The sequence below is a fragment of the Pseudopipra pipra genome, chromosome 8, assembly GCF_036250125.1.
Source record: "Pseudopipra pipra isolate bDixPip1 chromosome 8, bDixPip1.hap1, whole genome shotgun sequence".
In the NCBI taxonomy this organism is placed as follows: Eukaryota; Metazoa; Chordata; class Aves; order Passeriformes; family Pipridae; genus Pseudopipra; species Pseudopipra pipra.
The window spans coordinates 30,900,253-30,914,901 of NC_087556.1; the positions used below are offsets into that span (position 1 = coordinate 30,900,253).

The 14,649-nt window shown below is 46.3% G+C and overlaps 1 protein-coding gene across 32 annotated transcripts in view; it reads right to left on the reverse strand.

Moving 5' to 3' along the window:
- Nucleotides 1–14,649, reverse strand: part of JAKMIP3 (Janus kinase and microtubule interacting protein 3) — a 69,775-nt gene that overhangs the window by 33,555 nt on the left and 21,571 nt on the right. For 22 of the 32 annotated variants that reach the window (XM_064663468.1, XM_064663465.1, XM_064663472.1 and 19 more), the window contains exons 2-5: nt 10,498–10,654; nt 9,534–9,768; nt 7,927–8,424; nt 666–881 (exon numbers count right to left, since the gene is read on the reverse strand). In XM_064663468.1, coding sequence (XP_064519538.1) covers nt 666–881; nt 7,927–8,424; nt 9,534–9,668 — 849 coding nt within the window. In that variant the 5' untranslated portion in view covers nt 9,669–9,768; nt 10,498–10,654. Of the gene's footprint in view, nt 1–665; nt 882–7,926; nt 8,425–9,533; nt 9,769–10,497; nt 10,655–14,649 lie in introns of those variants that run through there. The other 10 variants (XM_064663483.1, XM_064663482.1, XM_064663481.1 and 7 more) reach the window with 2 other exon arrangements.

The window sequence follows — 14,649 nt, forward strand, 5'->3', positions numbered from 1 at the left end:
TTACTTGAGGGGTTTGTCTGAGCAAAGGAAGGCCAAAGCAGAAGGGGGCCAGAGGTACATTGAAAAAGGCGTTGTGGAAGGGTGACTAAAATTGAATGTTTTGGATATTGCAGAAAATAAATAGGAAGGAGAAGGTTAGGAAGTCTTTGATTCACTTTGTGGCCCACTGACAGCAAGAGCACTTGGCAGGTATCCCAGGGGGCTGTGGGGGTTCCATGCTCTCACCACCCCATTCCCTCTATAACTGGCCTCGTCCATCTGCCCCCCCAGCCCCGTGCTCGCAGTTCCAGAGCTGCACACATACATCACTTGGTGAGAAATGCATTTGCATCGTTTGTTGGCAGAATCGTGTCAAACTGTCAGACTAAGGCGGGTGGCTGAGCATGGTACAGTGAGGAGAAGGAGAGAAAGAACAGAGAAATTTCCCCCTGCTGACACAACCAAACCAAACCGACCGGGAAACAAAGCGACAGAAAGCAAAGGCTCTCCCATGACAGGGTTTGATTTGAAATCAATGGTTTGGATAAAGCAGGAGCACGGAGCGGGTGCCTCAGGCTCCCCGGCATGGCCATGGGAAAGCTCTTGCTCCAGGGAGCACTCATCAAGATTCTGTCACTTGGTGCCCTCTGGTCTCTGTTTAGGTGAAACCACGTGAAAGTGCTTACGGGGCTTCCCGAATGATCTGAAGCGTCTCCTGCACCACTTGCATAAGGAAGTTCCCGCTTGGGGCTGCTCAGATGCCGGTCAGACTCTTTGAGCTGGGAGAGTTGTTCATCTAAAGCCTCCTTTTGGAGCTGCAGTCTCTGAGCATGCCCGGCTCGCACCCCTAACTCTCTCTCCAGCACGAAGACTGCTCTGTCCTTAAACTTAATCTCCTCCATCTACAAGGAGAACAGAACACAATCACACAGGAGCAGCGGCTCGACAACAGCATCCCGGAGAACCCCTGCCCACGGAAACACAGCACCGCTCCCGGGAGCCAGAACATGGACACTGGACAGTGAACATCAGGCTCAATCACTTCAGGAACATCGCCCTTCTGCTGGGACAACCCAGAGGGAAATCTCTTTTTTGGCAGGAATTTTGTCATTAAAGTGATTCAAAAACACCCCATGCTCTTATCACCATTTCAGGATACCTTAAGAAAAATTAAAACTTAACATTCACATCACAGTTACATTGGCTCACTCGAACATTTTAATGATTTTGCAGCATTTTTCTTGGGCATCACCTTTGGAAATTTTGAATTCATAAGTTTAAAAGAAAAATACTAAAATGTGAATATCCTTTTATTTGCAAAATATAGAAGAAATGTAATTTTTAAAATTTTTTCCCCAGAAGTCTCTCATGTGAGCCATTTAATCATTCCCTTCTTATGAGAGGTTTTGCTTATACATAATAAACATGCAAAATCATTAAGTCCTTAAATGACAAATGTCCAGTGACCTCTAATTCTCTTTTTCCCTGTTTGCCTGTGCTGAGGGGCTGTGCACATCCCATGGGATCAGCCAGGATACAACCCTTGTGAAGGGTGGTTGGGCCCTGCCTAATTATTCAAAATCCCTAATCCCAGCCCAAATTGCCTTGGGTGCCTGTGCTGCTGCACCCACTGCAGCAGGATCTGTGGCTCTTCCCAGCTGGATCACAGACATATACATTAAACATGGATGTAAAGCATTAATTATGCTCACACACTACAGTGGTACAGACACTGATTCTTTGGAAAGAAAGAAATCACATCCATCCCCTCAGGTGTCTGTGAGCTGGTTTCAGACACCATAAACACAAGATTTTTAGCATCAGTTTTTGAGACTTTAGACATTTAATTTAAATGAACCCTTTTTAAACCTGGTCTGCTTGAAATAAGCACATTTTGCCTTGTGAGAATTGTGTTAATACTTTTATCTCTGCTTTGTCTGTAAACTTGGAAAAAAATTACATTGGGGATCAATAGTCACTCCAAGGACTTTTTGGATACCAATATGGCCCAGCCAAGAGAAAAGCAGGTGCTGGCAGGTCACACAGGTATCAGGAGAGTCAAGTGGAGCTGATGAAATGTATTTTGGGTATCACAGACTTTCAACAATGTCCATGAAGGCAGTGCCTGCTAACTTTGAATGAAACAAAGAGATGTCTCCTGAGCACCTGAGGTCCTTCTGCTAAATGCCTAATCAGGGAGAAATCTAAACAGATGTACAGATGACAAGGGAACACATCATCAAATGATTATTTGCCGAAATAAGCAGAATACTGGCTAGTTAATCCCTATTTATATGAAAACAAAGACACGTTACAACAAAGGCAACACATGAAATCGGGAGGAACAAAGAAACTGGAGAAAACACAAAACATTTCACAGCATTCCACTAATGGTTTGTTGTCCAGGAAAAAAAAAAAAGCAAACCCTAAACAAAATCACAAACCACAAGGAAACATCAGCATTCCCATTTTCCTTCATATCATTAAATTCCCATATGTGAAACATTCACAACAGTTTGGTGTTTGCAGCCCATTACTAAACACAAATGTTGCAGAAACAGCACAAATGGAAGGAAGCATTTCCCTGGAAAACGGCATCCAGCCATTAATAAAATTAAGGACATGTACAGACAAGAGACCCCTCGGAACTCACTGGAATTGGTGTTGGTTGCCCGGGGTGGGCGCCCAGCCCGGCCTCATTCTGCGCTGGTGCTGGACCGGGGACACTCTGGGGTTCCTCTCCCTGCTCCCACCCCTGCCTGATGGCTTGGGTGCTTGGGAAGGGCTTGGGAAGGGCTTGGGAAGGGGCGTCAGCATGCAGGAGCATCCAACCACCTGCGAGACACCCTGCGCTGCGGATATTCCCACTTTATTCCAGAGGCTGGGATGAATATTTATGCTCTATGCTAATTCATACCCAGCCGTGAGCACAGCTGATGCCAATTACACAAATACAGCCCCTGCAAGGTGAAATCTGCTGTTCCCTCCTCGTGCTCCCCAGTGCACACCAGGCACAGCCCGACCCTCGGATGGCTTTAGGCCGTGGCTCTTTCAAATGTATCATTTCTATCCTGATCAAACCCAATGCGTAGTTCCTGCCTGGGGAATTTCTCCCTGCAATGTTCCCGGGGCCTTTGCAAACTGACAGACGCTGTCAGAAATGGCCTTTGAAGCTCCCAGTACCTGGGATCAAAGCCAGTCCCACTGGGCAGGGGGCACACGCAGAGGGGAATCCCCGTCCAGCTGGAGCTGCTCCATGACAGACACGATTCCCAGTGTCAGAGCTGGTAGCTAGGACACATGAGGAGACCTGTCCCCAGCCTGGTCCCCAGATGGGACTGGGTGATGAGGTGCCCTGGTGAGAGGAGATGGGTGGCTCTTGGGGGTGACACCCCTGAGAGAGGGTGTTCAGGCCCAGGGGACACACGCCCTGCTCCTCCACCTTCCCTCCCTAGAGATAAACCCCACCGCCTCGTGGTGGGACCTGTCACCCAGCAGCAGCCAGATTCACTCAGAATCTTGGCTTGGGTTTAGAGGGACCCGAAAGCTCATCTTGGTCCAACCCCCAGTGGAACCATCCAGTGCCACTGGTCACTGCCATGAATGAAGTGTGGGGTGTCCCAGACCCTCTGGAGGCAGAAACCCCACGTCCAGTGCCAGCAGCTTCCAAGCTCTTCCAGAGGCCCCGGTCCAAGCCCTGTGTCAGGTGTGCTGTGGCACAGCACCACAGCTACAGCTCAGAAGAGAGGAGGATCACAGAAAAATGTTTCTTAAACTCTTAAACTCTGGCCTGTGAGACACCAAAGGAATGACTCAGAACTAGGAGGTTCATTGACCTTGTTAAGTGTAGGAGAAATGTTGTCTGGCTTTTAATATACAACAAAATCCTCCAGTCCAGGTTTTAGTCAGAAAAAATACTGTTGGAAACGAGGGTCAAATCACAAATGACTAAAAAATGCCCAGCTGGCAGAATGAATGACTCCCCTTGAATGCTGTGTGCACCTGCAGTGTAGGTGAGTGCTGAGCCACCTTTATAATACCAAATATGGGGATTTCTCACCACATGAGGGAATCAAAAGGAGAAGATAAAGACTAAATCAATCACTGATAAAATTAATATTTAAAAAGTCAGCTTCCTACCCTTTCATCTGATCCCACCCTTTAAATCAGACATCTTCACTAATTTACCACTGTCTGACAGGGAGCTCAGGGTCTCTGTCTGAGAACACAGAGGTTCAGAATGGTGCAGAAAACCTCCATCTTCTCTTTGGCTATGAGATGGCACTACCATGAGGAACCTGTGAAGATCTCAATGAACAGTGGTCTTACAGAGGTAATGGAGAAAGTTATTAAAGCTTTTTGTAGTCATCATCAGCTAAAGTTTATCTAAATTGAAAATAACCACTACTCAGCCTCTAATAAATCTAATTCACTCAGTTTTTCTGATTTCTCAGTACCCTGGTAAAGGAGCCAGGAGGAAGGAGGCTGCAGTGGCCATGGCTGTGCAGAACTTCTCCTTCCTGACCAATCTACAGCTAATTAAAATTTAAATGCTTTCCACCACATTGAATTTTGGTTCCCATCAAGCAAACTTCGAGGCCAACTGATCACAGGGAACCCTCTTGACTGAAAGCTGCCTCCCCTGGCTGTGCACACACTAACTCAGGGAGTGCTCCTGAGCATACAAATGTAATTAAATACATCCACGTAGTATTTTAGGCTGGTTTAAAATGCACAAATTGAAATTTAAAACTGGTTTACTAAAATTAGAAATTCTCTCGAAAGGAGGCCGTTCCACACGTCCTCGTTACCATCTGCAAGGGAATTTCATCTCTTGCAGCACCATTGCTGAACGTTCTGAGCCAGGGACAGCTCAACTGGGTTAGTTGAACGTCTCCGGGGAGCCTCACGCTCAGACTGTACAGACACAAACAGCACGAGCCATATGTGCAAACACACAACACGAGCCCAGAACAGCCTGAACACACATTTTGGAGAAACACATTATTCCCTTTCCTGTGCTGTCCACAGTGCTGAAAGATGCTCAGCCCTCCCACATGGGACTGGTCCAAAGCCGTTGGATCCACGAGTAACAGTCACCCTGAACCTGAAAATAACTACAGTAAAGAGCTGGGATTTTTATTTGGTAAATACTCAGAATCACAGAATCATTTGGGCTGGAAAAGCCCTCCCAGACCATCGAGTCCACCCTGTGCCCAATCCCCACCTTGTCATCCAGCCCAGAGCACTGAGTGCTACGTTCAGTCCTTCCTTGGACACCTCCAGGGATGGGGACTCCAGCAGCTCCCTGGGCAGCCCCTTCCAATGCCTGGACACCTTTTTCAGGAGGAAATTCCTCCTGATGTCCAACCTGAACCATCTCTGGTACAGCTCGAGGCCATTTCTTCTTGTCCTGTCCCTTGTTCCCTGGGAGCAGAGCCCAACCCTCACCTGGCTCCCCTCTCCTGTCAGGGAGTTGCAGAGAGCGAGAAGGTCTTTTTGATTGGTCACAGGTTGGACTCGGTGATCTTGGAGGTCTTTTCCAGCCTTAAATATTCTGTGATTCTATGACTTAGAAATGAAGAACTGAACATATCAGACATCAATCACTTCAAAAACAACCTTGTGCTAAAGGGCTTCATACCATTGCAAAGCCAAACCCAGACGAGCACAACTCGTTTTTCTCTACTCTGACTAAACTAAAAAATAACTCTTTTCCTAGGCATGAAATTAAAATTCGCCCAAAGGCTACTCCCTCCTTGATTAAAACAACCAAATAATGCATTGTACACAAACCATGATGCTTTTAAACCCTGAGCTGAATCCTTGGGCAGCTCAGGGCTGGCCCCTCAGCTGACAGTGCCATGGGATGCAGGTGTGATTCCAGAGCTCTGTGGGATGGATGGACCTGCTCAGCTCCAGCTCCCCTGTGTGTCTCTGCCTCACTGCAATCCCACTAAGGCTCAAGGACTGCACTTTATGGCTGTGTCCTCTCTGAAAAGAAAGGAAACACTGGTTTCCAGTGATAGTTGAAGTGTTTTGGGAATTGCCTCATTTTCATAGAGAGCTTTTATCGCATGAGGCAGCACCAGCCTTTCCCCCAAACATCAGGTCCCTCCCTGCAAGGTGCCAGGAGCCACCAGTCCACACTGAAATTATTTCTGGTTGAGTCAATGGAGCTGAGAGTACTTGAAGCCATCCAGGAAGCACTCAGGGCTTGGTGAAACCATGGCATCAGGTAATTTCATTAGTGCAGTTTAACTAATCTCATTCTTTCTAGCAGGAATTAAAAAAAAAAAAGTTTGATTTTCAAAGGCAATTTAGAAAACATACCACCAAACCACTCTATTCCTTATAACTAAGACCATATTTATTTAACAGCTTCTCCATTAAGGGCCATTAGTGGGGACTTTCCATGTGATGCAGCAAGTTTATTTAGGATGTCCATTAGCCACCCTTTCACTGGGATGTATGAAATCAATGCACCAGCGATGAATGGTTAGAGGAAGGGACTTACTCTGCAGGATATTTGAACAGCATCAACAGATCAGTTGGTTACAAATTATTTTAACATCCTCTCTTCATAAAAATAAAATAATCTATGAAAAAAACTTAACAACCTAAAGTCTGAGAGACGTGGTGGCTAAATAAAGGTAGGAAACACTCTACTAGTGGTGTGTCAGTCCCTGCCAGGCTCTTTGGGTCATCAGGACACGGGTGACGCTGTTCCAGCCCTAGGATGGGTAGGAGGTTCTTCCAGGTGGTCCCTGCAGCAAGGCCACACTGCCAGGCTTTGATTTGGGGCCAGGCTGCAAGCAATTTGAGCATTATTAATTGTTTTTTAGGATTTGGATAATAGCCTAGGATCAATGGCTTAGGAGAAACATGGATGACTTTGCACCAGGACACTGTGTGGCAAACACAGAACGATGGTGACATCACAGAAATACTGAGACAAGACCCAAAATACACACAATGGGAGCATGGCTGTCTTCCCAGGCCCTTGGGAAAGGCGGAGGCAGTTCAGGGATACACTCCCTGTGCACTCACAAGATGGGAATCCCAAGGCAAGAGTCTGAGACAGCAGTGGAGAATAAACCACCCTGAACCCGAGGAGGTGCTGGTGGCCTGCCTGGCTCTCATGCACAGGCTCCCTGTGAGGGAGCTCCCTCCTGCAGGAAGTTCCTCCCTTTTCCAAGGACCATGATCCATTTCAATCTCCCCAGCCAGTTTCCAAACATGTTGGAGGAGCACTCCAAAACACAAGAGTGAAGCTCTTGCCTTTGAGACAGGAGCTGTTGCACCTGAGGCTCCGAAGCTGGATTAGGTGAGTGCAGGCTGAGCAGCCCCACACAAAGGACCTGTGAGGATCAGGGGAGCAGGGAAGATGGGGATCCCAGGGACCTGCTGGGATCAGGAGCCTGTGGAGTCAGGCAGGAGAACCAGCCCCTGTCCAGGGGAAAGCCACCAAGGTGGGTATGGAGAGGAATTCCCCCTGAATGCCTTGCTGGGTATGTAGGACTCGGTGACGCAGAAGAAGAGCATTTTGGGTTTCTGTAGGGCTCATTATGGGATGTTCACGGGAACTAGCAAAGGCAGGGAAAGGGAGGGACCAAGCAACACTTGGTTAGGAAATAAAGGCCTAGACCCAGAAACATAACTCTTCTGTAGCATTCCCCTAAGCAGTCAGGAATCTGAGAGCTCTTCCTGATGTCTGAAATGTGAACAACATTAACAGGCACTGACACAGATAGAGAGGTTCCTTACAAAACATCCTGATAGTTTTAAAAAACAGTTCAACATTTCTACTAGTAAATGTAAAACAGGTTTGAAGCAAGTTCCAAATTTTCAACACCCATCCTTATCCCCTCAGCTGAGTCCAGCACTGATCATTTCCTGACTATCAATAACATAAGTTGAACCACAGATGAAAAGAGCAACACGTACCAGTCTACGAATCTCTCTCTCGCACTCCCTCTTGATCCTGGTGATTTCCTCCTGGTGCAGGTGATACACACTCCTGATCTCTGCTGCTTTGATTTTGTCAGCTTGGATGACCATGGTTAGAGCCTCCTCCACTTGTTTCTTAGCCCCCTTCAGCTCAGAAATCTCCTGCTGCATTTTGATTTTCTCCACCTCAAAGCCCCTCTTGGCCTCCTCCTTGGCCTCCGAGAGCAGCACCGTTTTCACCTTGTCGGGACCCCCATCGCGCACGGCGTTGAGCAGGGTCTGCAGTCTCTGGATTTCATTGTCCTTAATTTTTATTACTCTGAGCAGTTCAGCTTCGTGCTGTCTCAGAAGTGCTTCTCGAACAGCTTGGAGCTCCTTCATTTTGTCCTCATGCAGTTTGACTTTGAGCTCTGTGACCACCACGGTGCTTTTATGCTGTTCGTGCTCCTTGATCTGCTTCACTTCCTGGTTTTTCTCTCTTTCCAACTTGCTGACCTACAAGGAAAAGCAGAAAGTACTCTACTGTCAATCAAAAAAATGATTAGTACAAACCATTATATTATTTAAAAATTATACAGGTCACTTTACAATGTCAGAGTTCAATGCTGTATGTCTGTGTCTACAGATTCATAGCAAAGCCCTTTCACTGGATACCACCATAAACAGAAATATCTGCATATTTAGAAAAAGAAACAAAAATATATAATTATAATTTTGCAAATTATTGATACTGAGGCTGAGACCCCAGGTATCAATGCTGATTTTAGCATCTTATTCTATCTTCAGAATTAAAAAATTATCCCTTGCAATCTTATGAACTCTTTAATTCACCCAATTTAGTGCTCTAGAAAGCATGTGGTACACAATATAAATAATTAGCACAAATTTATGCAAGAAGGAGAGAACCCACGTGACCAAACCACCCACATCCAAACACTGGAGGAAGTGTATGCTCAGAAACTGGGCTGACATGGGTATACCAGGTGCTACAAACAGATTAATGTGTGAAATAATACACATCTAGGAACCAGGCAGTATCTTGTGAGTAAGGCTGAGTCCTTACTTTAGTCTGCAGAAGCTCTCACACCACATCACCAATGGAATACATGAGAAATCAGATGCCAAGTCACCATTTTGGCTTGTCAGGCACAGAGACCCAACCTGCACAGAGCACATGTGCACAGGGGAGACACACAAAGCTCCTCTGAAACCCCAAGCAGCTGCATTTTACCAGATGCTTTCTAAGCAATGAGTTATTCAGTGCAAATAACTGACTGTACCTGAGCACACAGGGCTCGGATGATGTTTCAGTTTAAAACCATGACATAAATTCTAAAGCAGCCATGACCAGAAGTGGTGGGGGAGAACAGAGAGAAGGAAAAGAGAGTCCTCAGCCTTAAAACTGCAAATGCTGCTTTGCATCAAAAGGATTAACAGATCTTCTATTTTTGTATCATATATATATATATATATATGTTGGATTCATAATCTACGATGCCTCATAATGATGCAAATGTATAAGGCAGCCATGAGTGGGGCAGAGAGTGGTCAGAAATAACAGACTACACTGAGATTGCTGGGGGAAGGAAAGGGAAGCTGCACACCTTACTCTTTTCCTGCTGGAGCTCTATCTGGATGTCAGTGAGCTTGGCCCTGAGCTCCTCATTGGCAGCCTGCAGGGCGGCCAAGGCGTCCGGCTTGTCCCCTCTGGCCCGGCTGCTGGAGCCCTTCTTGGACATGGTGAGGCCGTGGCAGGGAGGGCAATCCTGCCTGGAGCCCCTGGCCCAGCACTCGCTCCGGCTCCTGCACCTCCCACCGGAACACTACATCTTCCTGTGCCTGGAAAAGGGAGAGCACAGTCACACAGCACCGCCAGAGAGAGGGGTGGGCGGGGATGGGACACCACCACATACACGAGGCACTTCCACACGCATGAGGGACAGGGCAGCCAGCTGAAGGGGCTCCTCCCTGCATTCAGTATGGAATCACAGATTTGTTCAGGCTGGAAAAGCCTTCTGAGCCCTTAGAGTCCAACCACTGCCCCAGCTCTGCCAAGGCCATGGATAATAGCCTTGGATAATAACCCTATGGTTAAACATGGATAATAACCCTAACCCTAACCCATGTCCCCAAGTGCCACATCCACACAGCTTTTAAATCCCTTCAGGGATGGGGACTCCACCACAGCCCTGGGCAGCTGTGCAAGGGCTGGACAAACCTTCTGGTGATGGAATTTTCCCTAATATCCAACCTAAACCTGCCCTGGTGCAACTTGATGCCATTTCCTCTTGTCCTGTCACTTGTTACGTGAGAGAAGAGCCCAACCCCTACATCCTCTTGTCAGGGTGTGTTTCATCCCTTCATCTGCACTGGAAGTCACACAGTGCAAAGGATATGGAATGTTCATGAGGGATGTCCACACACCATCCCCTGGCACCGTCAAGGCCTGGAGACAGTAACCCCCGGGAAAACTATTTTCATAGAATCATAAAATCATGGAATCACAGGATTGTTATGTTACAAAATTCCATAGAAAAAGCAGCTCAAATTTGGGAGAATGTTTCCAACCTTTTTTATTCTAATCTTGTTAATGTGGATAACAATTTCCTTGGACGATGACCTTCAGTGCTTTTGTTTATTCCTCATGACTCATGGTCAAAACCACAATGGAGCAGCACCGTTCCTTGTCGGAGCACGAGTGAAGGGGCTTCACAGGTCAGGGCAGCTGTAATGAGAAAATAACAATCAATGATAATAGTAAAATAGCAACTACGGAATAATAGAATAATAACAACAATAACAACAACGCTACTCTGATTTGAATTCTAAGAGCAAAATCCTGAATCTATTAAGGAGAAAAGAGCCAAGGAAGGCAGCTGCTCTAGGGATATATAAATGGGATACAGAGCTGGGAGAAGCCTGAGAGCATCTGGGAGAGGGGGTGGAGTTTGGGAGGCACAGGGCAAAGCTGCTGAGAACTGGAAAAATCACGTAGGACAGGCAGTTACTACATATCTGTACTGGGTCAGAGGGACAGTGGGAAGGCTGAGACTTAAGAGAAACAAGTAAAGGAATAAAATAACATTTCTGGTACTAATTGTCCAAATCAAAGTGGTACAGTCTCAGTTCTGCTGCTTCTCAGGCTGATAGTTGACTTCGTAGCCTAGAAGTGTCTATAAAAAGAAACATGTTTGGTTGGGCAAAGAAATAGAAATAAATTAAATTTTAAAGATGTTGCCTGAAAAACCTGTAACAGGAGCAGACGTTCTTTGCATTTAATATTCTTACTGCTTTGTGCAAGCAGACACAACGCACCAGTGATCTACAATGGAGCTTTAAACCCTCTTTCTTTATTGATATAAAAATGGGGCAGCCTATAGCCACAGGCACAGGGCTCTACCTGCTGCGATGAGTGAGGCCTTTGTGCACTTTACAATTCTTTTCTTCAGTGATCTCCTGTAATGGCAGAAGCAGTGGTGAGCCAGGTTATCTCACAACCTGAGGAAACGAGCAGTGCACTACGAGCTTTAACTGCTTCCACTTGAATGGCAGACAAATCACAATTTGAATGGTACAGGGATTTGTGAGAGTAATTGCAATCAGGATTCCTTTTGACAGACAAGGGCTATGAGAATTTTTGCTTGCTTGCTTACACAGAATAAAACTGAGGAACTGATACTGTGGAGCACAGTTCACTTGGTGAGAATGCTGTCTGAGGTTGATTTGTAGAACCACATGTCCTCATGCTTCCAGTTTTTAAGCTTTTTAATTTTGTTTAAATGTTACCAAGGCCTAATTGTATGAGTTGGTATAGTTCATGTCAAGCAGCTGCCTAAACCTGATTCTCCTCTACTGAAAGACAAAATGTAGAAGGGTTGGTTTATTTCAAAGAAGAAAGGTTTGTACAGCCCCATTTGCTCCAAGCAGGTCCCAAAACCTTTAAAGAAGAACTGAAATATTATCAAGAAGTTCAGAGGATCCCAGACTGGTTTGGGTGGGAAGGGACCATAAAGCTCATCCAGTCCCACCCCCTGCCATGGGCAGGGACACTTTCCACTATCCCAGGCTGCTCCAAGCCCCATCCAACCTGGCCTTGGATACTTCCAGGGATGGGGCAGCCACAGCTTCTCCCGGGAACCAACACTGGAAACATCTTCCAGACTGGAATGCTGAAGCCTTAATGAGATTTCCCCAGAGAACTCAGGACATTCTCTGATTCTGTAGTTTACATGGTCTGGAGTCATTGGTCCATTTAATGCACACAGGGTTGTTACTGCCAGGGATAATAATGCAAAATTGGACTGGACAGAATCAGAGAGCTTCTAGTGACACCCAGGACCTTCTGTGTGTGCAGTGGGACAAGTGTCATTGTTGGGCACCACGACAGTCACTGTTTGTACTCCAGCACTGCTGGTCCTGTGGCCCAGAGCAGCCGTGTCTGCTGGGGAGGCCCCGGGTGGAAGAGCCATCTGAGACTGCTGCACAAATGCCGGGCTTGAAACAACATTTCTGCCAAATGCTGGGAGAAAAACATGCCACAAAAACATTTCTGGGCCACCATGGCTGTGCTGATACGTGTGTGCAGCAAGGAGGCGGTTTATCAGGGAACACAAACCTGGTTGCTCAGGCTCTGTGCTGGCTCCAGGTGACACACAGGGAGCCCAGGAGGCCAAGGGGCCAAAACTGAGCCCAGACACTCAACAAGCCCAGTCCCTACAGGGAACAGAGCAGCTGGCTGGGACTCCTCACCACAGCACTGGGTAGAGGAGTCATTCCCTAGAAAAAGTCACCTGCCTTTGGATTTTTCCCCAATTTTTCCAATGAGTTACATAGAAGGGGCATCTATCACCTTAATAAAACAGAAAGGTCCTCATATTTTTGATTCTGGTGGAATAGATTATGCATCTTCTTCCTGGTGTGTTTGATATTGAAAACAGCATCAATAATGCATCAGAGCTGCCTTGAGCTGGGCTCAGAGTTCCCTTTGCCTCCTGACTTGTAATTCAAACATCAAGGCTAATTGGAAAATGTGTTTTCTAGGTAGTAGTTTCTGAAATCAATGTTTCACTGCACTTAACAATAAATGAATAAATCCCTACCCAGGGTACTAATATTTTAAACAAAACATAGCTTAAGCAACATGCTGTTCTTACAAATACTGCACATTTCCAAGGTCTGCCACAGCCCCTGAGCACTGATGTTTTCTATTTCTGACAAATTGTTCTAATTAATTAGTTTAGACAAACCTTGTTGAGCCTCTGGTGAACCTCAAAATATTATAATAGAAAAAAAATGTAATATTGTCTATGGGCGAGTTCCCGCTTCCTCCTATGAGTAATCTCCATGTTCCATTTAGGATTGCAGCAGCCTATAGATCCGAATGCAAGAAAATGAGTTTTCCTCTGAAACGGAATTTCATGCTAAGCCAATGCAATCACATTCAGTGCTGGATTTGTACCTTGGGGTTTTTTTGTACAAACATTTGTCACAAATAGTGTATCATTCGCTCAGCTGCAACACGAGAAGAAAACCTGTTGGAAATTACATGGAAAACAGAGTAAACTGGTAGCTGAGATCAAGAAGCAACTGCCAAGGCCTGTATTGTCCTTTACCCAGGGTTATGCTGTGTATTTCCTGCATATTCTGCATTCCAGAATCACAGAATCCCAGAATCACCGAGGATGGAAAAGGACTCCCAGCCCATCAGTCCAACCTGTGCCCGATCCCCACCTTGTCACCCAGCCCAGAGCACTGAGTGCCACCTCCAGTCCTTCCTGGGACACCTCCAGGGATGGGGACTCCAGCAGCTCCCTGGGCAGCCCCTTCCAATGCCTGACCACTCTTTCCAGGAAGAAATTCCTCCTGAAGTCCAACCTGAACCTTCCCTGGCACAGCTTGAGGCCATTTCCCCTTGTCCTGTCCCTTGTTCCCTGGGAGCAGAGTCTGACCCCCCCTGGCTCCCCCCTCCTGTCAGGGAGTTGCAGAGAGTGAGAAGGTCTCCCCTGAGCCTCCTTTTCTCCAGGCTGAGCCCCTCCAGCTCTTTCAGCTGCTCCTGGTGCTCCAGACCCTTCCCCAGATCCATTCCCTTCCCTGGACATCCCAGGAGGATTTTTTGCTTCTGCTGTTTAATGATTGAATTGAGACTAGTTTGATAAAATCCTGGTTATTTTTAAAAATACAATCAATGTTGGTAACTCAACCCAGATTCCAAAGAGCCATATCTGACTTGTCCATGCTTTTGCTGAGAAAGGTTTAGGCTCCCCACACTGCAAAGTTAATGTAATCCATTACCATCAGTCAGCTGCTTTAAAGCAAATCTCCATTTCCGTAAGGAAAAAAAACAACCAACCAACATTTCCCAGTGTGAAATAAGCTCTGAAACCTATCCTTGATGAAATAATATCTGCTTTAAATCAAAAACAATGCCCCTCTCCCCCCCAAACCCCGATATCTAGTACTGAGTCCCTGCAAATGGAAGTCTAGCCAAAGTTCTGCCGAGGATTAGATCAATTCCAGCAGCAGCTGTAACAGACACATGTCAAATCCTGACTGACCTGAATTTTTCCTCAAAGATTAATCCTTCAACCGTTGTTGGCTTTAACTCATTGATGGGTGGATCATGTTTACAAACCCTTAGCAAAACCCTGACCTTTGTAACCTCTACATTTGTAGTTCACGCAGACTCCTCTCTGCAGACACCTTGTGTCTGTAGTTTCCTGT